Here is a 27,885-nt window from a genome sequence, read left to right as displayed (position 1 = left end):
ATGATTTAGAGTAGTCGGACAGGTCTTATGACGTCGCAGATTAAGGACTCCGCCCTGCATTACCTGTCCTTGGGATGGGTAAATTGTTGCATTACTTCTTTGAGATCTGTCTTGGCTGTCGTCCACCACTATCAGCACAAATTTCACATACAATAATGATGACTTTGAGAAAGTTTGAAACTTTATTCAGATTAACTAGATGCCATGTTCATCATCCGTTGATTATGACGGTCGGGAACAAGCCAAACTGTAACACGGATTCAGATGCAAGGATTAGTATATATTTACATTGGTGACTAGAGTATCCTATGTAAAAACTCCAACATGTTGGCAGTGCTTACGCGTGAAAAGATGCTTTCAGCAAAAAGTTTCGTATTTAACACTTTTTATAAGAAATTACCGAATATATTGTTATTTAGATCTTATTGCGATATATTATTAGTAATCAGTCCAGTCTCAGATTTTTTTGACCGCTGATATAATACTGAACGACTGTGGAGTTTATTGAGTTTCTGAGATACACAACTGAAGGCGCATATTTATCTGATGGGCAAAACAACGAATTCCATCATAATTTAGCTTCCACTGAACATTTTTTTAACTGCATTTGCTATACCAGTGGATAGACTAACTTGTTTACCGCTCTATCGTCCGTCTTTCAGATAGACTGCCATTCGTCGTGTATTTATTTCGTTATTGTACTTACATAACAACGATATTGTAGCCATGACTTCCATGGCTAGTTTAAGATCATTTGGGGACATATGCATAAAGGATGGACATGGGAAAAGACACCGGACAGAATGGTACGCACTGTAATGTACCGTGTGTATACTTATTGTATTCTGAGATTGTATAGGTAATAATGATTAATTATGTAAGTTTTAAAGTCACCTACGAAGCTTGCACATTCCATACTCCTTTAACATTACATGATAACATTTAAATGTACCGGGTGTCCCAAGAAGATGTTTAAACGTTTGATTTATATTACTTGCCCATTTATGCACCGAACATGTTCAAACTCTACACAACTCATTAAATACGTTTTAAAAATATTCTGCGAAAATTTCAGTTCTCTAGCAATTGAGGATACAAAACGGTGTAATTTTGAAAACTATAATTTAAAAACAGTATTTTTAGTCTTGTAAAATTATTTATTATCATATTCCAGACAAATAAAGCATTTCAATCAGAAAATTAGAACATAGCCTATTAAAAAACCTGCCATTACAGTGCACAATTATTCGAACTGTAATCCATCCACAGCGGCACACTGATAATGGCCAAACTAAAAAAAATCACTTCCACGGCCAATCTAACGGCCATGAAGGTCGCCATTTAGTAATCGCTTGACAGGATTTGCGAAATGAGGAAGAGCATCTTCTTGTTGGAAGATTGCTTGAAACATTTCTGGAACCGTAAAATGAGGCAAGACTTCTTCATTTCAAACCTGTTCATACCTATTCCCAGTCATTGTAATGTCTGAAATGTTGTAAGATAGCACCCCATTACAATTGACAGCTGCCCAAACAGTAATTCCTTTTGATTTGAGTAGAGTCTGTTCAAGAATGTGTGGATTACCGGTGTTGTAATAATTACAATTATGCCTATTTACAGCGCCATTGCATAGAAGGTGGACTCGTTATTAAACAGCTGTTCTTTAAAACTGTAACGCAGTAATAAAATCAGGTAATTCAAGAAATGAATTTTTATAGGAAGCAAAATGGTGAAATGTTCAATGTCACCATTTTTTCTACAATTGTTAGGGAGCTTTAGTTTTCACAGAATGCTTTAAATCCCTACTTTATTAATTGTGTAGAGTTTGAAAATGATCGGTGCATAAATGGGCAAGTATTATAAAATTGAACTTTTAAACCGAATTAGCAACACTGTATCTAGTACTGATCAAGACCTGCATTTTTGGGTTTAGTGTTACCCTATAATGACTTCAAGGGCCAATATTTTTCAGTCCATGTCGATGAATAGCTGGAATACATAGAGGTAGAGTGATAAAAAGTCGAAAATATTGAAGCTAATATATTTAGCGTATGTCTAATAAAACGTTTGCACACTAAAGAAAGACTGATTCAATTCAATGTCCCTTAGAAAGTTAAGACGAAGGAAGTGAGTATTGAGCAGTTTGGCTGCCTGAAAGTGTTCAGGTGTGAACATAGATACTTAACTGACTCTCCAAACAGTTACATACAACTCCTAAGTTGGTTTCAATATATATTACTAGTCGGGATGTACAGTTGTGGAACTTTCTAACTTAGCCAATAGTTGAAATATTTCTGATTTTGGTCTTATTTGTTTTCATAGACTAATGAACTAAGGTGTTCTTTCAGATTTGCAACTACAGATAGTATGGATGTAGTGATAATTCTTCTTATCAATAGACCTTTTCAAAATTAATAATGAGGTCAAAATTTACAAAATATTGGCTTACAATGGAAAACTTTGTTTTTAATTAACTGTGTGAACAATACGTTTCATTTTGTTTATATAAGAACCAGCTGAACTGGAGGCCATCTTGATATTAATACCTTAAAACAAGTTTAAACTTCAAAACTTGTAAGACGTATAATTATGGCAATGTATGATTTTAAATATATGTGTTAAACGCATCTAAAAGCGTTCGGTGTTTAGTTTATTGTTTTTTTGATATTTTTATTGATTATTCGGAAAATAATCTCATACTAATTTTTTACTTTCATTGTTCAAAAAGACAAAAAAAATATACAATTCAAATTGCAGCCTATTCAAATTGTACTTTAAGTGTTTTTCTATATATTTGCTAGTAAATAATGAGAATTATAAACACAAAATTATTGATTTATAATATACAACACCTCAGTACCAATTTCAGTTTGAGGTCTGGAATGAAAACAAAAGATTTGAGAATTCTTGAGAAAATACCCGTCATATTAAGAACAGAAGTAATTACATTATTTTTATTAATTTTTATACAGTTCAATATTGACAATCAAATAAATGGACTAAAAGAGATAGTGACAAAGTTTCTGTCAAGGGATTAGTCTTGTTTCTGTAGAAACCAATTACTTCTTTCAGGAATTGCAAATCATTCAACAATTGATTGTCTGGAGAAATCATGAGGCTTGATTAAGGAAAATAGTCATACCTACTAAGTTCTGCAGTTACACGAACAGAACTTGTGTTGGTTTATCTTCATAAACAAACTGATAAGATTATATAGTTTGCGACAGCTGTCGAAGGACAGTTTGTATAGAGAGTATGAGAGAATTCAGTGGAGATCTTTACAAGCAAAGGCATACACTTACACAATGCGACAAAGAAGGATATCTGATAAAGCACATTGTGGAGGATGATGCAGACTCTTGACAACCGACTACTGGAAGTACAAATACCCAAGACATGCCGTAGCGATGACTCCTCGCCTCGGCGACCGCGATGTTGCGATTGCTGTATCCAAGCTGATGTTCACCGCTATTCCCCACTGTAACTGCCACCCTCGCCTCAGTTCACACACTGTAAGTTGGCAATGTAAGTTGAGAAGTCGTCTCGATCAAGTACATTCGACTCACACCACTGACTAAATTCCTGAAACATTTTCAATTAGATGGGATCCATTACGCCACACTTCTATAAGAAGTCTCCGAATATGCCCTGCTCATTTTAAATTCTCTGTGGTGAATGTGATTTATTCTAGATCAAGGTCATCTGGAAAATATGCTCTGTTTGTTTTTTCCAACGCTTAAGCCCTATTCACTTACACCTGATATTTCATTCCTGGCATTTTATAAAAATTGTTTGTCAATCGCCTTATCTTGAAAAAAAGTTTACTTTATATATTTCACTATCATTCTGCGTTTTACGAGGAAGTTTTGACAGTTAAGATAATTGGTATCAATTTTAAGTTAAGCATATCGAATTTTTAATATATGTTATGACACATGAAACACAAGAAACATAATGCCCTTAATATACACTTTTAAATCATTATAAGTAGTGTTTTTGAGTAATTTATATGAATACTGTTAAAAAATCATATATTTATTTTCAGCCGCTTTACCCTTGATCTTATTAAAAAATAATAAAACCATAAGCCGAGTGTATTAACTTAACGTCTCCTTACCTCGTTTGTCACTTAAATAATTTAAATTACAGATCTAATGACGACAGAAAACTTTTGACCCACACAAGAAATTATTGCTACAATTACAAAAACTTAATAATGTGTAACTAATGTGTCAAAACTGTCTTCATTGGAAAGATGCTCAACCAATTGATCTGCCCTGTCTTTAGAAAGTTCAATAGTATCGGCAATATTCAGATGGGTCGATCTGTAAACTAAGAAGAATTACAGGTCGATATTCAGTAAAGCATTATTGAGCAAAATATCCTAAAATTGTTATCGACATATACCTTATTTACATAAAAACGTGATCATTACTCAACCATTCGGTATTGTTAAAGTAATATATGCTCTTGAGGCTATTGTTAAATTTATTAGTGTTGTGGTATTAGTAAATTTATTATTTTGTTAGCTTTCACTAAAGAGAGCTAGCTGTGGTATTTCCTTACGGTAGGTCTAAAAATGGAGTTTAATGGTTGGATTACAATTCGGTCCTTGCATAATATGTCTAGGTACATATATTATTTGGTCCTACATGGATAGTTGATCGAAAGTTTGGTGTATTTTCAAACCATGTATTTATACTTGGGGAATACTGGCTGGTTTTTACTGCTCCAGGTAACAAACACTGAATACAATAAAAAGGTGTTAAGTAATGACTGGGGAACATTGTCGCTATCCATCAGTATTATTAACATCTAATCTCACTGCCATTGCTCTTGAAACCTTCTTGGACGATTTAGCATACTTTCTAGCGTTTTTTGTATTTTTTTAGGATAAGTGCGGATACTCAGTTGACTCGAGACTAAAACTGGCAAAGTAGCTTTTAACAACTAGAATAAATCATAATAAAAGCCCATAATCTTAAAAAGAAAGTCAAAAGTGAAAGAATGTCTTATTTTACCAGGCGAAATTAGGGCTAAGAAGCTCTCTGTAACATTTAACCTGGGGACCAACGGCTTAAAGGTGTCTTTCGAATCACCACTAATGAATGGCCGGGCAAGCGGACTGCTTGCAAGCACAGGATCGCTCAGCGGTCACCCATAAAAACAGCAGCCACGCTCGACATTGCTTCATTCGTTTATCTTGCGATAACCGCCGCACGATAACAACGGCGACGCGACGGCAGAATTTATTACTCTCAATAGCAACTAGGTTAGGTTATAAAAGGCAGCCTTTGACCAGCAAGGGTGATGTGGAAGGCGTTTTGACATTAAAAAAGAACTCCTGGTTTGTTGGTAAGGAACCATAGCACGGCTGGGATGGGGACACCGTCCGTTGATAGCGTATCGGTTCTTTCACTTCAACAATCCCACTTTTCCTAACGTGATTTTCCCCGTCTAATTCAAGTTCTATCAACACCCATTTTTAACAGTTGGAGATTGCGTTTCCTATCCTGAAATGATATAAATTCCTAAACAGAATAAGTTTTTATCACATTATGCCCCTAATTATACATAATCTAACATTTAAATTATATATTTATAGGTTTTAATCAATTAGGCTCGAAAAGTAACCTAAGAGACCGGTGTAGTAAACCTTGAGTTTTATTCCATAAAATCAATTTTAAACTTAAAAAACATTTAAATTCCTGATTTTAGAAGTATTTTTTTCTTATGGGGTGTTTAATTTTCGAATATTTAAATGATGAATTAATTACACAAAAGTTCAAGATTTTTCTGAATAACCATTTAAATATATCGAGTGTTTGGAAAACTGAATAGCATTTGGATCCGTAATAATTATCTCCCACAATTCAACGACAGAAATAAGGTCGTAAAAGTAATTGAAGTTTAATTGCTCATATGGGGCTAAAAACAAGATGGCCGCCAGTTCAGCTGGCTCTTATATAAACTAAATTTGATTTAAAGATAAATACAGTTGTGGATATCTATCGAGTGTCTTTAAAACAGTTTTCTTTTTTGGTTTTCAGAAGATTATATAGCGAACTAACGCAGTCCCATGACTGTAACATCAGGTGGTAATTGGAAGCATATAAATTATTTAAAAAATCTCATATAAACATAATAGTATTAAAACACATAACGAAATTCTCCATACAACACTTCTTCCATTTGAAATAATGACATAGCCGACTATTTAACTGACAATTCTGAAAATAATACAAACTAAATAGTAAGTCCCTAACAATAACACACCGTATTATCCTGGGAGAGTATAACAAGATACCATTATTCGTAAGGGTCACTAATATCAATGGTGGGGGGGGGGGGGGTTGACTTATAGGGATCACTATCAACGGAATAGTACTTCAACTAAATGTTTGGAATGTGAACACACCAAACTATATCCCTCTGACTCAACTCCAATTTTATTCTGCCCTTGCCACATAGATTCAGCGCATGTGCAAGTTCATCATCCTTACGTAACAGCTGTTCTTGTTCCATCTACCGCACACACACATCATAGTCTTGTGAGTACTCCTTGGGGTACCGTGGGTACTCTTGTTCCTTTATTTTTATTTTACATCATTATAAAGTAGTCACATATTAATTAAAGTGATTATTACATGAAAGTCAGTGAGGAATGTAGTAGATTCATTTTAATTTTGAGATACTCGGCCACTACATGGACGACACTGTAATAGACCTACCATTAAGTTGCATCAAGTTTAGGTGTCCTCTTGAGTGACTATGGAGAGGACAGTTTTGTGGATGTTGTGTCAGTACCTTAATTCATTCGCTACTCGGTATAGTTTCCACGTATGAATTGTCTCGCGATGAATTGTCCACGTTTAAGTTCAAATAATATGTTTTATTAGGTTAGGAGGAAACCACACATTTCAGATTAAGAAACCATATTGAGGGTTTAAAATTCCTCAGCTGAAATATTAATTACATCCTTTGAAGATTCGTCATCGTGTACTTATGAACTTAATTACTTCCTGGAGATAGAGGAAACTTTCCACAAGGCAACGAATAAAGCCTAGAGTATAATAACAGCTGTAAAATTTCTACTCAATGAATGTGCGAGGTAGATTACATAATTGGTCATAAAATTACGAATCTCATGGCTACTACACCTTTTATTTAGATGCGTGTTGTCTAGGATTGACTATAATGCGCATTAATTCTATGGACTTAGCAGAACCTATAACATAGTTGACAACGAAATTCTCTTTGGTAAATAAGAAAACACTGGTTTCCGAGATACTATTTTCAATTACTTAGGTCCTACATTTACGATCGCATTCAATATGCCTAATACAACAAAAAGAGTGTAATCAATCAAATTTATCTAATGTAAAATCTGGTCTACCCCTAGTGTCGTGTTTGGCCCTCTTCTATTTCTTTCCTAAATGATTTTCTATGAATTCTGAACTTAGCAACTGACCATTCAACAGTTATATAGCCTATAGTTTCATATTTATTCATAAAACCTTAACAACGATGTTAAACACACCAGATGTTATTACTGCTTTTAAATCTGACAAAAACACAAACAATAAAACTACACATTACGAAATGTTCCCTATACACTTCTCTATACATAACCAAACATTGAATAATGTGCTATCAATTAGGGTTACAACATTCAGTTTAATTCTAATTGCGATTGGGAAACTCGCAATTAAACATTCTACAAACAGATTAATAATATGTGTTACATGGCCTGTTTCTGTTCAACATTGACAAATATATGGATACCCAAGCTGTGTTATGTTGGTATCATGAAATCGTTATTAAATATGGCACCCCACCATGATGTAAACCTTCTCTAGTAATTTTCAAGGAATATTTCTGCACTATAAGAGAGCTTGTATAAGACTTTTTGTATCGTAACAGTTGTAGAGAACTGTTCCGATCAAATGGCATCCTCACATTTGCAAGTGCTCTTGTTTAACAACCAATCATTTTGTTTGCTTTTTAAATATCGTAAATTCCATTGTTCCTGCAACACCAGGTAGAACAATTTATATTGTTGCAGACAGATTCAGACGTTCATTTGCACAAACTCAATATGATGCTATGGTTGCAAAGTATTTAATTCTTAGCCAAGTTAAATCAATCAATGGAATAACAGTGTATTACACCGTCTGAGGGCTTAAAGGTTCGGAACTCGGAACGGTATTCTATAGTCTGGAATAGACTATTGAGTAGCGATATGAGATCGGCAGGACTAGGATATTGTAAAATGTAACTAATTTGTATTCTTAAATAGAATGAATGAAAATGCGTTACTGTACAAAAGTACATAGTATCACTTTTCTGTGGCATGCACAGAACACTTCTTATTGCACATGATTAAGTATGTAAACACTAGCATTCGTATCGAATACGAGCACCCCAAGTAAGTTGGCTTAGGCAGTAGCACATACAATGCTTATTAAGGAAATATCTCAGTCGCCATTTAAGTTAAAATGTGCCCTTTAACACACCCCTGTGTCCAATAATTAATATACTATAATCATCGGTTGGTTGCGCTTTTATTAAACTCTCCCCGACCACTTTATAGACTGCACACGTTATATTGACAAGTAGATTGACATGCATCACACCCACAGTTATGTGGGTTACTTTGAAGTAAATATCACCTGGTGTTGAACCATCGTGAAATTAATTTAGTGTTTTCAGTAAATAAAACAAAAATACTCTGAGTACATAACATGTATTTAATATAAGTTTACCCACCTATTCACTAGAAACTGGTGTCTAGCATTGATTTATCTGTCATTGTTATCCTGTCTTGGAGAATCAAGGTGGCGTTTTCCTCGTACGAAAAGGTAGCGAATTCAGGTAGGAGGTTCCTTATCTCAAAAAATAATATATTATACACCATCAAATAGAGATAAAAGTAAACTGGTATAGAGATATTAACTTCTTTACTCAGCTTAAAAACCAACCCTGAAAGATAATCACTCTGTTGCAGTGTATTCAGTCGAGGGTAGAGAGTCATTCTCTGCTACTAAAACATTCATGTATAAGAAGATCAGATGGACGTACAGCCATAGATAAAACGCACTCCTTTTGAATATTTAATTATATATGGTACAACATATCCATCTCTTTATTTAGGTATAATACGTTTCTCTTTGTCCTTTGCGTCTGACACTACAGTTTCTAGCAGTTTCATTGTTCGTTAGTTTACATTTTGTCACAATTTTAACATTTAAAATGACAAGATCTCCCCAACCACATAGGCTGGTATAGGGTTAACCGATTTTAGTTTAACATTTTAACGCTTAAATCTACCAAGCAAATACGAACTTAGCTCATCTTGAAACTGAAAATCTCTATTGTATAAGCAAATGTTTTTACTATTGCTTATAAAATACTGCCTGACTCAATTGGTTCTTTTCCTTGGAACAATACCTAATACATAGAAATAAAACACACGCAAGTGAATATTGTGGCCAGAGAATTAAGAGGACTAAATAAGTACAAAAATATTGATGGTGGCGAAACAGGTATAGGTAATAACACTATTTGCTGGTTCAGAAATTTATATTTCAGTTTTATTTACAACTTTCCGTGCCTCCAGAAAACTCATATTACCTCCAAAATCGGCGTGGGTCACCTAATTCTCTCCTTAATTCTGGCCCTGGCATTATCACAACATGAGGAGGTGGGGATTCAAAAGTCTTGAATGTACGAATTATAAAATATATAACATTTCCTCTGTCTAAACTAAAAAAAAGTATTAATATTACTATTACTATTGTTTTTCAATTATGTTTTAACAAGGTACAGTCTTTACTCTAGGACTAGTTCGGTATGTTCTGCAAGAGAGTTAGAACTAGTTCTAAGGGTAGAAGCAATGGGTTTTGAGGATTTTCAAGGAAAAAATAAGCGGTTTGGAGAGAAATTCGTAAGTTATCGTGAAAATATAAAATATTTAAAAAAAAAACAAAACAAAGATCTGTCTCAAAGAATAGTTTCTTGGCTCTGACAAAGCAATAATAATTCTTTATTGTTTGATTAGTCAAGGCAAAATTAATTTAAAATTCTATACACATTGACCTGATACAGTGGTACAGTTTTGACCTAATTAGTAGCAGTTATGCTGGTATGCCTTTGTTGGGTCAAGGTAATACCTGCAGGTACGTATCTTCGTGTTGATAGTGCCGCAGTGTACCTCAGACTTTGCTGAGATGCGGCTTTTGAGATATACTGTAGTCCTCCTCCTATTTGGAAATATTCACTTGTGGGTAAGATCCTTAAATCTTTATGTACGATTGAGTTAGTTTTAATTACTGTATTTTAATATTTAATTTGACACAATTATAGAATATATTTCTTTCCTTCTTACAAAATCCATAATTTATCACTATTCAAAAATAACAATAACATACTGTGTGAATTAGTAGGTTATTTTGGAACCCTTTGATACATTGATATTACAGGTTTCAGTTTTATATATAACACACTACAAATGTATCAACATTTTTAGAAAGCTTTATTCTTTAAATTTGTCATTTTTATTCCACCTTCTACATGCTGCAGACTTTTATCTGGTACACATGCATAAGGTGAAGACATCATTCTCTATCCTGTATGTCGCCTATTCTATACAATATCTGCAGTAAATACGTTAAGGTTTAATATAGAACACGCTTGCCACTCAGCCTTTGATAGTGATTTTAATATCAAATGTTACACACGATATCATTTGGGCTGAAATTGAGACCGATTCCTGAAATGTAAAAAATAGATAATGAAATATATTTATTGAACAAAGAGAACAATATTTTCTATTGGCGAAGTTAGGACTATTAAGTTCTCTCTTACACCCGACCATAAATTCATAAACGACAATTTTAGTGTAAAACAGAGCCACTATAGTCTACACTACTGTTGTACATTAAAAAATTATAATATTTATAACGTATTACAATGAAAAGAAGGTTTTTCGTGAAATTAACAAATACATAAATAAATGTAAAATGTAAAGACTGGAAGGAAGTTAACAGGACATTCACCCATCACTGTTCATACAAAGCCATCATCCCATACCCTATGCCACGAAATCGTCAACCCGACGAGGTCCGAAACAGATGGTCTTAACAACCTCCCGAAACCGTTCCCGACTACGAGTACGTCTGATATGATCCGGGAGATTATTCCAGAGTCGAGAAGCAGGGACTGCGAATGATTTACTGTAAATAGAAGATCTATGAACAGGAATAGAAAACAAAGAGGCTCCAAGTCGAGTATTCCAATTGCTTGTTTCAGAAATAAAAGAAAACCATTCACATAAATAAAAAGGAGAATAATCGTTATACAAAATGGAATGTAACATGCTAAGAATGTAAAACTGACGGAGTAAATTCAATTTTAATAGATGTAACTGATTGATGGAGGGTGTTGTATGGTCATATCTTCTAAGGTTGAAGATAAAGCGAACACAAAAATTACTTTAAAAAATGGAAATTTGCTATCTGCCGTTGAACCGTATGGAAGTTATTGACAAATGTGGTAGTCAGGTTTATATTAGTCACAAAATCAGTGCTACTTTGCTTGTCGGAAGTTATTTTAAATTCGTAGTTTTTTACATTCTATACGTTCACATTACAAATCTTATTTTATTGAGGATTAGTTTGTGATCTGAAACTAACTATATGTATCAGACCTAGATACTGTAGCTACTACTGAGCAGTTTAACACGTTTACTGCGTCACACTTGACGCCGTGACAGGACTACTCACAGCCTGTTCAGCAGCACTGGAGGAGACAATGCCAGCGGATATGGTAGTAACGTGTCCACATGTTCTAGTGTCGTCTTGAGGGTGGCGAAACAGTATTGAACAAATTCTCTAATATTCTAGTGGTACCTTAAGACTGGCGAACAGTATTGAGATAGCGTTCTGATATTCTATAGGCACCTTGAGACTAGCGAGACAGTATTGAAAAAAAATACATTCTAGTGGCACCTTAATGCAGACGAGACAGTACTAATATAATGTCCTAATGGCGCCTTAGGGTTTGTTAGATAGGATTGAGATCGTTTTCTTATATTGTAGTAGAGCACTGTGGCTGGGGAAATGGGTTTGGGATGGTGTCTCTTCATTCACGTTGCGCCTTGAGGCTGGTTAAAAGGGATTGAGATAGTTTTCTTATATTCTACTGGAACGCTGTGGCTGTTGAAGTAGGTATAGGATCGTACACCTATATTCCCTTGGCACCTTGAGGCTGGTTAGATAGGATTGAGATGGTATTCTCATATTCTAGTGGAGCGCTGTGGCTGGTGAAGTAGGTATGGGATGGTGTCCTAGTTGAGCCTTAAGGCTGGCGAAATAGGTTTAGGATGGTTTCTCTACATTCTAGTGGCGCCTTGAGGCTGGTTAGACATGATTGAGATGGTATTCTCATATTCAAGTGGAGCGTTGAGGCTGGCGAAATAGATTTGGGATGGTGATCCCATATTCTAGTGACGCTTTAAGGCTTGCGAAACATCATTGGCTAAGAAGATGGAGCTTAACTCATACAATTAATTAATGTTATAAGCCTAAGACAGGAGAAAAAATACTGGAGTCATATTTTATTAGTAACTATTATGAAAAGTATTATAGGTTCTAATTGAAATTTGCTTCTTCCCTCTTATAAATTAACTAGCCTTGCCAAATTTTATAAAATCTATGTTACCACACATACTAACGTAGAATTAAATTAGGGTATGTTGTAAAGCATACGGAAAGGGGTATAAAGATAAATATTATACAGATTATAATATAAACAGAATGTAACAGTGTTATAGAGTCTTTAGAACTCTCAATAACAGACCTATAGAAAACTCGTATTTAGCACAGAATCTTTAAAAAACTCACATTCGATTAGGTTTTAGCATTTTCATTTTACCCCAATTACAGTTTTGTTAATATATATACATGTATTACTACACAGTAGGTTGCTCAGTATGTTTATTGAATGTAAAAATAATCGACTGTTTGAAACGTTAGTTAGCTTAAATTCGTGTTGTAATCATGACTATTATCATAATAGTCGTAAATTATTGACTGATAACACACTATTTCGTTGAGTTTATTTCTTGGCCGACGGAATGGGGTGATTTATCATGTGCACTAAGATAATAGATACTGTATTTATCTACCGCTGTTTTTTAACTCCCCCTAATGTGTTGAATGATTAATATTTAACACTAAGTATGTTAAATAGCTCTTAATAGACGAGCTAGAACCATCCTGCGGAAACAACTAGTCAACTGCCTTCCAGTTAATCTACAATATTGAAAAGTTAAAGTACTTTTAATAATGTATGTATAGTTGGTGTTATGTTCACACCTTTACAATGTTATTTACAGTACAACCGTATACAAAATAATGTGCTTAACTATAACATCATTTGAAGGAACTCTCAGAAGTTCACTGTAATTCTCCAGGCTATTTCAGTAGAATTAGGCCATCACTAATAGCACACCTAATTAAAATCTATTAGTATTTTACATTTGTTAAACATTTTCCACGTTAGCTCCGGTTTCCCTTGTTAGTTTCTACCGCGTTTTCGATGGACCAACTTAACACTATCGCATTCACCTCAAGCCTTCAATCAACAGCACACCAAACAATATTTTCGCTATTTTACATTATCCTGACGTCGCTATTACTTCTGGCGCCAGTTTTCAATTTATAAAACACATGAACGTCAATATTCACGATTGGGCCAAGTTACGGTAGAGTGCCTTATAAACTATTACCAAATTGTATGTCAGTAAAACATTTTTGTTATTTACCTTCAATGGTGACGTTAGTTTCAGCCATTTTTTTCATTCATGAAAAATCGTAATTTTAAAAATTGACTTATTATTTTTACAGGTATTAATTATCAATTTTATTACTGTATGTATTAACTTTTTTCGTTTTTGTCGTTATTTTATGGCTTTTTCTGATTGAAGTTTACCTAAAACTTTATTACAGGTCCCACTCAAGTTAGTTGAATCAGAACACAGATTATTAGTTACTTTATTTAAATTTTACGTCAGTTCCAATTAAATTTAGTATACACTCTAAAATATAATATTTTAGTTAATAGAACGATAATTACTCCAGTAGACTCACTCTCGATTTTTGTATTTAAAGATTAGCTTTATTTATTTATAGATAAATAAATAATGGTTTTTATGTAAGAATCGAAAGAACAACGCTATGCAACACTGTCCGAAATACTTATTACGTAACACAACTATTGTGCTCTAGTATTAATAAGCTGAGGCTCCTTATAGGGGCTTGTTGGATCTAAATAAAACACAGTCTAAAAATAAAAATCTGTATCAGCTAAAAATTTAATTTTCGTAAGTTGTTTCAAATTTTACAATTTTATTCCGACTCCGTGTTATAGGTTTTGACACAAGAATATTTTTTTCATTCGCAAGAGAAATGAATATTATTTAAAGACACTTCGACCTTGAATCTCTAGTAAGTATCTTTAATAATAGTTTGCTCGACGTCCCGTGACAGGATGACTGAGCACAACCTTACCAACAACTAATGACTCCGACAATTAGATGTACAGGAATTGTAAACACTTAACAATAGTTTGCTCGACGTCCCGTGACAGGATGACTGAGCACAACATTACCAACAACTAATGACTCCGACAATTAGATGTACAGGAATTGTAAACACTTAACAATAGTTTGCTCGACGTCCCGTGACAGGATGACTGAGCACAACCTTACCAACAACTAATGACTCCGACAATTAGATGTACAGGAATTGTAAACACTTAACAATAGTTTGCTCGACGTCCCGTGACAGGATGACTGAGCACAACCTTACCAACAACTAATGACTCCGACAATTAGATGTACAGGAATTGTAAACACTTAACAATAGTTTGCTCGACGTCCCGTGACAGGATGACTGAGCACAAACCTTACCAACAACTAATGACTCCGACAATTAGATGTACAGGAATTGTAAACACTTAACAATAGTTTGCTCGACGTCCCGTGACAGGATGACTGAGCACAACATTACCAACAACTAATGACTCCGACAATTAGATGTACAGGAATTGTAAACACTTAACAATAGTTTGCTCGACGTCCCGTGACAGGATGACTGAGCACAACCTTACCAACAACTAATGACTCCGACAATTAGATGTACAGGAATTGTAAACACTTAACAATAGTTTGCTCGACGTCCCGTGACAGGATGACTGAGCACAACCTTACCAACAACTAATGACTCCGACAATTAGATGTACAGGAATTGTAAACACTTAACAATAGTTTGCTCGACGTCCCGTGACAGGATGACTGAGCACAACCTTACCAACAACTAATGACTCCGACAATTAGATGTACAGGAATTGTAAACACTTAACAATTTACATATTTTGTAACCCTTGTCAATTTATTACATAGCATGAAAAATATATAACAAGTGTGACTGAAACTTATTCTGTTACTCGGTGTATTTTTAGTAAAGCCTCATTTCTTCAGGATTTTTCAGAGTTCTACTGACCGGAGAGGTCTGGGTATCCCCATAAAATATCAAAAACTAGTAATCCCAGTGTCCCTGTATTAAGTAGGCCTACTAACGCCATACTGTGAGCACGTTCTGTGTTGTAAGCACCGGAAAATTATTGGGAACAGTTTCTCGTGTCAAAGCATCCTGACTGATTTCCGCTGATAAAAAAAAAGAAAACTCGGTGAAAACTGAACGTTTATTGTACCTGACTAACATCTAAAGTTGGTTGAGCTTGTACGAGAACGTTCTTTGGAAGAGGTGGATTCTGCTAAGCGCTTTATCGACGGGCGTGTTCAAACGAGGAAAAAGAAATCAATGGTTAATACAAATATGAATTTCTATTGACCAATTTCGGGAAAGCTGTAGGGATAGGGTGCTTACGAAACATTAACACACGATAATGATTGTATGAGTAATTACAAAATTATGTGGAAAATCCAACCGAATGTCTAACCATCGCATCACCGTCTGTCACCGTGGTTCGGATTACGGGTGTAAATTGCTTCAGCGTGGCTTTGACGACGTTTGAGATGAGAAAGCCATAATCTTAAGTTTAAACTTATCAAAAAAGTTAAGTTATCAATATTGTGCGTGCTTCACGTTGTTGTTAAAGCGCTTGGCAATGTGGGTCGCGTAGCCATCACTAGAGTTTTGGTGGAGTTGGAATGCAAGATGGGTTAGGGAGAACGTGACAAGCCTCTGTGATCGGAGTTTGGCGGTTTTTGAAGTGCGTTTTCGTATTGGGAAGTTGCGTAACATTGGCACGATGGTTCGTCACATCGTCAATGTTTTATTTTTATCTCGATTTGTATTTGTTCTACGGACGTGTCCCTAGATGTTGACTTTAAGATTGAGATGGGGTTCAAACATAATTACATGTATTTTGATAAGGAAGACTCACTGAAATTCCAACAGTGTAACGTTGAGACAGTTGAGATCGCTTGATGTGCCGCTTCTTCGGTTCGACAATGTATGCAGCAGTATGCGCCAAGTATAGTGTGCTCTACGATTTCGTGCGTAACAGTCAACCAAGTATTCTCTGCCTTTCATCATCTCTGGTAATAAGCCAAGTAGATTGTAAAGCTTGTATACACCACTCTCAGTCGTTACAGCGGCAGGTATACGCGGGTTAATAAGCGAATTGCTTGGGTTCGGATTAAACCTTCTGTTTGAGGAGGCTAACTGATTTTATAGACGGATCTGTGTCAGTTGCATCTAATATTCATGTCTTTAAGAGCACTTTCCTGAAGAATTTGAATGAGGCAAAGTTTTACATACCTTCAAGAAAATTTCTAATCTTTGATGGAATACTATCAGCCCACACTTAAGGTATCTATTTTATAAAAATTAATTCAGCAGTTTACATCCTCGGAAAGATTTTACCAAAATTCGTAAAATCTCTCGCCACTAAACAAAGCAGTTTTATTTTTTGTTTCTCATACTCATTACACTCCAATCAGAAGACATTTACGATTGATGTTATCTGTTCCTATTGGACATACTTCTGTGATACAGTGGATCCCGCTTTGGTTCTACGGTGTGTAGGTTTTCACTCGCTGATTGCTTGAGGGTGTACAGCAGTGTGTTGACATTTCTACATGTAGTGGCAGGGTCACATCAGGCTTGGTGAAGGATGTATCACACAGTGTTAGATCCAATCCTGTTTTTGCTATATGAAAATTATCTTAATACCAGTTTTATATGTGAAATTGCTTAATAAGTCGATGACACAAGTATTATCTTTAGCACCCTTAAAAAAAAATAAACTAATGCTGAGTTAGACTTAAGGTTGTAGGCTCTTGGTTACAACTACAAAATCTGAACAAAACTAGACTCATTAATACTTTTGACTTAAGCATAAATTTACTAGTAGTTACTACCTGAGTCTGCCGGTGATGAACTGTTACACTTTTTTTGGGTTGGATTTGGATTCTGGCTTTACTTTGGTTGAGTAAAGTAGAAAGATCCATCAAAATAGGTGTTGCTCTTTCTTCCTAAGTCTATTTTGAAAATGGTTTATTTTGGATACTTTCACAGCTTGATAATGTACAAGTAGGATTCTGCATTAATTTTGGGGAATTGCTTTTAAGATGCTTATTAAGAAGGTTAATTAATTGTGGAATGTAGTGGTCTAAAGGGAATTGCCTTCTGTAAAGCATTCTCCCCATAAGAAGGTATGTAAACACCACACAGGGGGTACAGGGGGTGTGCCCTGTATTATCCTCCTGTATTACAATCCATTTCAATTTTACTTCACTGAAATTTAAATGTTTCCCAGCTATAATGGCACATATACATTTAGGTGAAATTTTCTTTATTTTGTATCTACAGTTTATTACAATTTACAAACTGATATTTAAATGCATCATTATCCAGATTTATATGCTTTCTCATGGAAAGGACCTACTATTCTATTGAGGACTGCTTTCTGTCTGGTTTAACATCTGGTTTATTGATAATATGCATTGTAATGCTTCAAATTTATATGTATTAGTTTATATTAATGTAATAATAAAAGTGGATGTAAAGTTATTTTGATTCTGAGTAAAAATACTATTAAAAACACAGTTTAATGTATGATTAAAGCACTATTTGTGTATAAATTAAATTTATAAAAACATTAGTTTCAACCACATGTTTATTTTTTAACAGTTGTTTTGTTTTTGTTTATATTGACAGTTGAATGACTACTTAAAGAATATATAGTTGCTTTATATTAAATGGAGTAATAATTTTATGTTTAATTGAATGTATACTTGAAGAATCACCACAGTGTTAGGTGATAATGAAGAACAAGGAATATTCAAACTACCCTCTGAAACACCTATAGACAATTTGGTTAGGAACAACCTAACTGGGATATTTGGCACATGAGTTGGGAGAACAGATTAAGCGAAACACCTTACGAACAAGTAAAAACATTGGTTAAACATTGGAGATGAAGCTTAAGATTTTTAATAAGGTATCACCATTCTCGAAGTGATCTAAAAAACTGTGATAAGGTTAAAGAATACTTGAGAAGTCATTTTAAAGAAAAATAAACATGACAAGTAACATTTTTTTATGAACAGACCACATTATTCACAATAAATCAAATGAAGAGTGAACCGGTGGAGGTTTCCATAAATACTTTACACAGAATGTCATTTGATTGCAAGTTTGATCATTTAAAATAAGAACTAATTATGACAAAATTATTAAAGGAATTCAGGACACTAAGCTCTCTGAGAGGTTTCATAATAAGGAAGATTTAACTTTATGGCAAGTGACGGAGCAGAGTTAGTACACAGCAATAGTCGGCAGTGCAAGAATACATCGGTGACTCACATATTTATGCTGTAGTTAAGAAGAGAGAGCCAGAAAAAATACAAAATCAAAAATGTTGGCAATTTAGTAAAGCTTTGATGTGGATCACTGCGCAAATTACACAAATTTGTAAGACCAAAGGCCTAATAATGTAAGTTGCCTTATGAAACAAAACTCCTATAAGAGTCAAGAAATAGTTGATGACAAAATTCCCATTTCAGATGACTTTTGGAAAATATTAGAGCATTTGAGTGTATTATAAAAGAATGATGAAGATACTTTGAAGACTGGATGGTACTTTAACACTTTTATATGATTCTGTAGTATATGGACAATCTTTGGAAGAACACCATAAGAGTTTGGAAGCCATTCTCTATAGATTTAAGTAGCATTGTGTTACTTTAAATGAATAAAAGGTACCTTTAGTAAGAATATGATACAGTTTTTGGGACATGTGATTACAAATAGAGGAATAAGTCCATATTAGGATTAAATATAGGGGCATTATAAAACCTCAATCTCCTCAAAACGTATCTGAGATACATTGCCTTTTGCGTATATGTATTATTAGTATTTCTAAGTAATATCTACTTACAAAATATATAGTTCTTGTATATTAAATAGAGTACTATTTTTATGATAACTAATAAAATGACTAAGCCAGGATAAACCACTATTTGAATTAACATGGCCACACCTTGTCAAATTACCAAATAAAAATTAGCTTAAATATTGAAAGAATAATGTAATAAAACAAACAGATTATCATTTTCATGACATGACTCTGTGTGAAAGTGTACATTAATATTTAAAAGGAATTAAGATTTATTATCATAAAAATAACTAGTCATTAACGGTAGCTCCGCCTCAGAAGTGCAATGCCAATGCTGATGTCAATAACACAGTCTTTTCATTGTGCACACTACGCAAGATTTTAGTCGTTTCAGAGGATGGCGTTCTCGGTGAATTTGGTCCCAACTTCTCGAAAGCATAGGCAAACTACAACTAGAATCATCCGAAGCAACGAAATACCTAAGCAGTAGGTAGAATAAACTGACCACCAGTACTGCAGGGGCTGCACGTGGTGGGGTAATTCATTTGTTTTTCCCACATATGGGAGTTGAGTGAAATAAACAGGAATCAAAATAGTGGGTAAAAGCACCCTTCTTATCATTCCCTTCCTTTCCCATACATATCCTTGAGGAAGGTGATTACTTTCGTTTCCAGTTTTGAAACTGGCAATATACAATAACACAGATCTGAAACGTTTGAAAAGGCACAGTCTTCATTTATTTGCTTCTCATACATTCGCTTCTATGGCCCTTTGGGTCTAAGTAAAAAAAGAACCTAACCATTTTAGTTTTGAGTTAGTTTAGGAAATACTATTCATCACAAAAATCCACAATGTCATAACAAGTAAATTGGCAACTCCATCATAATAATTCAGCACACAAAGTTGAAGAAATGAAGCGGAGAACTTTAATAATGTAATATATCTGGGTTAGAGTTCAGTTAGAAGTGCAGTTATAGAATGGGCCCTCTGCCAATTTGTTTAAAAAAGTGTTTATATAAACAATGATTTTTCTTAGTTTATTCAAAACTTAAAAATTAAATCAAAATTATATGACATGTAAATTTTTAGCTTATTCAAAATTTCAACCAATTGTTTATCCAATGCTGAAATAAACATCAATTGATTGGGTGTTTTGCTTATGAATATAAAATTCCATATAAAAAGTACACAGCAGCACCCCAAACAACCAATATTCTTCCTTTAACTTTTTGATCCTTAAAGTCAAACTTCTTGAAACAGGAAAAGACAAAATCCAATTATGATAATTCTATAAACTCCAAGTAAACCCAATCACTTGGAATAATTTCAGTTCGGTACTTCTCAGATATAATTATTAGTAATTTTACTGAAAACTGATATCAACCAACGCCAAGAGCTCCAGTAAACTGACTGAACAAGACTTTAAACAATATTTTACTATTACTCGTGATTCTTCTGATGAATAAGGTAATATTATGAAACTGTATTTAAATTACCACTTTGTCTCTACATTCTTATAGCAATTACATTTCTCATTAAGGATTATTAGGGATCACAATAATCTTATAAAATTGTTTTGTCACAGAAATCACAGGGGCAGCCCATAACAATAAAGCCACATTTGATTCTGCAGACTAATGTTACTGGGAACGCAACATTCTCCAGAAACATTACCATACAAATTTATCTGACCCCAAACAGCAGAACCTCCAGTGATATCTTGTCTGAAGAAGGTAAGTTATTATTTACTCCAATGTACGCATATGCCTATTTTAAATTTTATATGAAAAACTTCTGATTTCAATATCTTTAGTACTTGAGGCATATTCTTACTTATTAGGTGATCACTAGATATATTGAAGTATTGTAATAGGCTAAAAAAGGTTTTAATACCCATTGTTATTTGGGGTAGTAATCATAACCCAACTTATTTTCAAACGCATTCAAAACTTTTATTTATATTAATAAAACATAGAAAATTTACATCAACCTCATTCAATAACCACATTCTGTGATCAACAAAAGTGATTTAACATTGCATGATTAAATTATTAACTAAAAATATTACAATAATTAATTTAAAACTAAAGTTGAGTTGGAGACTTGTAGGTAAACATTTTTCACCTTCATATTTGTTATGTAACTTCCTGTGAAATCCCAACTAGTTAAAATTTTTAATGCACTTTAAACCTCCCAGGAATGGGGATTTGTAGGAATAAGTAAAATCAGATCTTCATGAGTGATACCATTGTCTGAAAAATTATCTTAAAGGTCTTTTTTATAAAAGAACAATGGTGAAAATTAGAGATTTTTAAGATAAGACTCAATCAAACAAAACACTTAACTGATATTAAAATTTAACCTTTGTACAAACACTACACCTTTGTCACAGAATACTTAAAAATAGTATTTACTGGTTTTTCACACCGAGATCTTTATGAGGTATATATTACTCAATGGATTGTACCATTTAAAATGTTTGAGTTGCAATTGACACCTATTCGAGAAGGTTGGGGGAGATTTTTGGGGCCCCTCAGTACAAAAATGAAACCGCTACATCCTCATATGGGAATGGAGCGGTAGGTAAAGAACTTCAGCAGTCACACCATTATGTAAAATAACATCTTAAAGGTCTTGATAAAAGAAGAATAATGAAAAACAGAGGTTATAATATTGACTACATCAAACGAATTTCATAATTGAAGTAAAAATGTATACTTGTAACCGTGGTAACTTTGCTTACCTGTAAGTTGCAATGTAACAAATCCCCACTTCCACAACTTATAACACCTCAATACATCAGGTCAAAAAACTAATGGTCTCCAACAAGAACATCATTGTTCACCCATACCTAGATGGTTAGATGTCCATAAGAATCCTGAGTGGTGTAAAAATATGTATCACTACACCATCTACCTTAGTGAAATAAACCTGATAACACACAAGCTCAACCGTACCTGCATTAGCATTGCTCCCTCTAAGGACCTTATTCCTCATAACTTCATGAGAAGGCCTATTAAATCCTCAGAGGACTCCTGACAAAATTGGTTCAGTCATTGATAAGCAACACTGATGCCGCATCTATCTTTATTATTTTCTTGGTTATCAACAAAAACTCAAATGTAAATATGCTGAAATACTTATTGATCCAAGCCTGCCAATCAGAGAGCATAGACCAGTGAAAATCTGCAGACCACTACTTTGAGCTTTCTCTTTTCTTATTCCCAAGGTTGGCGCCATTGTGACCCGAGTATACTTAAGGATATTTAGAATTTCCTGAACATCTCAAAAAATGCCATGGTCAATCAGGATGGGTCACGTAGAACACATTTACCTCTAGATTGCTATCCAGTCTTTCACATGTTTCCATCAACCTGGCTGATCAATGACCTCTTGACTTTATACACCATTGTTCCTTCCAATCCTCCATGAATATTACTTGGCCCTTGGGAAGATTATTACCCCGTTTCCTTCAAACATCTGCTTCCTCTCAAATTCTACTAATTCAATGTGATTGACACTTCAGCCACTAGGATAGTTAGCTCGAAATTATTGTGATGTGTTGCACTTGACCGTACGAATGAGGAATTTTCTATTGTGCCTATTGTACACTAATAACTACAAGGCTAGAGAACCAAGTTGGTGTAAAGTACTGGCTACTCAATTAAAAATGTTAATCAGACCAATTCTTCAGAGCAAATAATACTTCCAGAAGTTTTTCCTCTACAGTTCAAGAAGACATGCAATTATATTATATTAATTTTAACACTTATGAGAGATGATTGCACACATGACTTTTAGAGATCAATTCGATAATCACAATAATTATTTTCACATATACTTTATGGCTTGGTATATGACCATTAGCCACTATGAAAGTCCAGTATCAGTGGAAGAGCTGTTCAGATTTACTCCCATACCTGCATTATACTTTGTTTGTGACATTTACTTTATTTTTAATATTTCTCTTTGCTTTGCATTGTTTTAGCCATTTCTAATTCTTTTTACAACATTTTACTGATTACTATCATTAGTTTTTACTTTCTTTTGCACATTCTAATAAAAATGTATACCAAAATCCAAAAGAAAAATGTAGCCATTGAATTACTTAGTTGTTCTAGACAAAATAATAATTACAATCTGTTTCATATACATTTTTTAAGTAGGGCTGCTATCTGCTAATTTTTATTCTGAAGTAAAATAAATCATAATTAAGGACCCAATGCCAATGCACAAGTAATAGGTAGCTTGCTTGGGTCAAATTTCATACACAAATGTTACCAAAACTACTTGCCACTGGTTGGATACTGTGTTTGTGCTTGAGCTTTCAATAATGTGGCTCAATGTGTGAGGTAATCAGATTCATGGTTTTTGTTTTGATTCATTAAGGATGTTGTTTTGTGATTCTTTGGATTCTGATAATGATCCTATTTCATCTGCTAAATTAAGCTAAGGCCTTAGAAACTCAGGATCGGCTGGAGCAGGCAGTGTCAACTTTTCTTATGTTTAATCCGACCAAGAACAGAGGGACTAAATAAATTTCAGCAGGTGGAATAAAATGACAATCACACCTGTGTGTGGTGTCAGGTAATTATTCCATCTCTCTTACATGTAGAATTCAGGTGAGTTAGGCAAAGATAAATTTCTTATATAGTAACGCTCATCTTATCATTCAATCCCTCTTCATTCTCATATCCTTACTTTTTCTTTTTTCCATTTCGCTTACTTAAAATATGAGAAGGTACCAAACTGGATACTGTTGTCGAACATAAAAGGTGTTCAACAAAGGTCGTGGTAGTGCCAGGGGCTTCGTTAAAGTGAACAGCAGAGAGATAACCATCACCAGTTACTATTTAATGACCAACAGAAGCTTGGAATATATCCAGGACAGCTGACAAATCCAGAGGATGTTCTTCACTCCTTTTGTAGAGAGCTGATCACCACCATAAATTTCAATGCTAAGCCAAATAGTGACGAACACAGACAATGAACGAAACGGTCGCTGTACAATGAAGGTGGTTGCAAGGGTGGAACTGGCTGTTGTGAATGTTAGGAATACCCTTACCTTTAGGCAGCTGGGATACAAAAATACCACTGGAGGATTACAGAAAATAATTGAGGTTCCCATCCTACACACCCTTCTGGTTTTCGAAGGTAGATTGGTTTTAGGCTCAATGTGGACACTCTGACAGACTTAATTGTCAAACAGAATGGATGCTTCAGGAGTAACAGAAGTTATTTAGAGAAAGCAATAATTGGCTGTAGTATCTGGGCTTGCTAAGTATTAATGCCAAAGAGAAAATTATCTAGGCACAATTTATACACTCAATCTGTTAATGATGGGAGAAAAGAGGTGTGTCATCCAAACTTACCTGTATCTCCTCAGCCGACCATGGGTATTTAGTTATCTAAGTTTGACAGTATCTATGACTATTTGGTAGTTTATGTGTTTTAATATATAGACATTTTAGCACAGCCATTCAGATTTTAAAGCCTTCTCCAATGTTTCTACCATATATTCTTTTATTCAAGAGCAATTATATTTAAGTTTGTGTATACTATAATCTTATTATAGGTAGATATCATCCTTTAATGCTAATTTCAACTGCAGGACTACCACCATAAATTGAATCACTGTTAATTAAATGTTACATTTCTAAATTCTTTCCATTGCTATTTATTTACAAAATTCAAAATACTAGACAAATCACATAAATTTAAAATCATATACAGGGTGTCCCATGAGTAAGTTGATACAAACGTATGTCCGAAAACATTTTGTTAGCGAGCTATAGCCAGCAAAAATTTTGCCTCATTTTCTAGGAAAGGACAGAAATAAAGCGAAACTGATGTTTTTATGGCGTTGAGATAGTTGTTAAATTTATTGGATTTAATGTCAAATGAACTTAACAATTTAATAAAGTACGTCTCAGACCTGTAAGACCACCCATTTCTGAGATACCACACAAAATATGCAAAATTCAGTCTCGAGAAACATGCTTTGTTTAGATTTGAAATACAATAACTTCAATAAATGGGTAATAAACACACAAACTTTTTGACTAAAACATTTAGAGAATTTAATTCTGAAGATAAAAATGTAAAATAGGCTAATAATCAACAAAGACAAAGTTTAAGAAACTAATGCTTAATTAAATAAACACATCCCAAAAATAAAATAAAAAAATGCAATATCTGTTTATTAAAGGAACGTTCTTCGTAAAACCAAAACATTTTAAGTGCTGATCTTTTATTCCAATTTCAACACCTTATAAATGGTGTTGAAAGTGATTTCCTTGATAATTTATGTACAATGTAGTACTTTTAACGAAACCATGTGTAGCTTTTTCTGATAGCATCTCGGTCGTTCTCAAGGTAGTTCAAAAGTGTTTAAAATTCTGTTCAATAATTCTTCTTTGGAATTAACTGGTTCTGCGTATGCAAATTGCTTTCAATGACTCCAAAGGTAATAATCTAAAGGATAAATCAGGGAACCTAAGAAGCCAATTAGGTGGTCCACCTCGACCGATCCATTTGCCGGTTTTTCAAGACCAAATTTTGCATATTTTGTATGATATCTCAGAAATGGGTGGTCCTACAGGTCTGAAGCGTATTTTATTCCTTTTCGCTAGCCGTAGCTCGCTAAAAAGGCATTTTCGGACAAATGTTTATATGAACTTTTTTTATTATTTTGATGAGAGTAAACCTGAGAAGTTTGTCGGGTTACTCGTAGGACACCCTGTATATTTCGAAAACTTCAAAAGTAAAAACTATATAGAACCTCGATAAAAATATTTAAAATTCTGTTGACAAAACACTATAGCAATGTATAAGGAAGATGCAATGTAATTTTAGTAAATATATTTCCAGCGGTTTCTGTGACATTTAAACCCCTAACCTAAAACTAAAGAAAGTTAACAACATTTTTTATTAGATTATTAGGTACTTTATTAGATACGATAACAACAGAAAGTTGGGCTTTGTAGATCTTTCTTTCTGGGTTAATGTTCCTGTTATGTAGTGACCATAGAATTCAAATCTAATTCTATGATTTGTTTATTTTTGTAGTATTTTCATGTATTGTTCAAACTGACTAAGAAATATAGTGAGTTCCACTAATTCACTCCATCTTATTGCCAACAATTGTCATTGCGTATCTGGTTATAATATACTTGTAGTAATAAATTGAAAAATGCCTTTTCACTGTTTGATATACTTACCTTTCTAGGTGAGTCATGGCCTTATGTAGGATGTAATTTCCAAAGATCAGAAATTTTCTTAGAATATGATAAGATGTGTAATTTCTCATAAGTACCCAATACTTCCTTTGCTTCTCCTCCATCCTCTATCGAAGGTCTGTAAGTTATGTTCAAAAGGGGGTAGAGGAAATGCACAAGGAGTGAATCGGGAACTGTTGGGTAATAACACAGGCTATCAACTTGAAATAATTCAGCCCTCTGGGAATTAAATTTAAGTTATTTGCCACTTATGCATACGGTTACTTGGACCATTTATGTTTGAGCTCTCTATTGGCTTCAGCAGCTGTTTGAGAGGCTTCCTACCATGTCCAATATAAGATAGATGTGTATATGAATATGTCCCATTGGGATAACTACTGGGCCCAATTGAATTAGAGTTCGGTACATGTTATCCTAACACAAATCATTTATATTTAATCAGATACCATAAAACTGAAGAACCTATTCAAGTATCTACGATTCTGTTACAGGTGAAGATGGAATATTGAGAGTACATCGAATCTGCCCTGATGAATCTGATTGTGAGCTCTTCCTGTCTTCAGTAAAGTACTTTTTGTTGGAATTGGCTGGGACTTTGGCAGGACTCTCCTGGGGTGCTTGGTCCACTCTGGTCTTCGTTATAAATCAGATAGAAAGCTAATGTTTAGGAGGAGCATGTTCATACATTTAGTTTAGTTTTGTGTATTCAATTAAAACTATATCAATTCATGTAATGATCTCATATATTTAATAAATAATTAAAATAGTGTACAAATTTATTTAAACAATCAATCAGTCAAACCTTAACCTTTCAACCCCAATTCCACCCTAACCTTCACACAATCTTGTCACCTTTTTAATACCTTTAACCCATCTTACAAAATAAGACCATAAGTTTCCAGTATGGGGAAGAAGGAAAGGTGAAACAAAATTAAGTCTAGAGCTTTTCCATATATTATTCTCTAAGTTCTGTACACCTCAGGTTACATTTTGAGATCTTGAAAAAAATATAATTTCCTCCTTGCCAACAAAATATTTGTCTACGGCTGCTTATACCTCTTCGTCCGTGTTAAACTTCCCCAGACAAAGATCATATTTCAATTTGGATAATATGTAGAAGTCGTTGGGGTTCAGATCTGGGCTGTATGGTGAATGAGTGATTTCTTAGAACCCTCAGTCCCTCACAGCAACCTTGGCAAACAATCCTGTATGGCCAGGT

General features: G+C 34.1%; 1 protein-coding gene across 1 annotated transcript; it reads left to right on the top strand.

The window, feature by feature from the left end:
- The first annotated feature begins 3,407 nt into the window (after positions 1-3,407).
- Positions 3,408-27,441, top strand: LOC124369413. The gene is made up of 3 exons (XM_046827421.1): positions 3,408-3,512; positions 21,014-21,161; positions 27,158-27,441. The coding sequence occupies exons 1-3, from the start codon at positions 3,408-3,410 to the stop codon at positions 27,325-27,327; spliced, it is 423 nt and encodes a 140-aa protein (XP_046683377.1). The 3' UTR covers positions 27,328-27,441.
- The last annotated feature ends 444 nt before the right edge of the window (positions 27,442-27,885 follow it).

This window comes from Homalodisca vitripennis, chromosome X (assembly GCF_021130785.1).
Source record: "Homalodisca vitripennis isolate AUS2020 chromosome X, UT_GWSS_2.1, whole genome shotgun sequence".
Lineage (NCBI taxonomy): Eukaryota > Metazoa > Arthropoda > Insecta > Hemiptera > Cicadellidae > Homalodisca > Homalodisca vitripennis.
The sequence above is the reverse complement of the archived record's forward strand: the minus strand, read 5'-3'. Positions and strand labels throughout refer to the sequence as shown.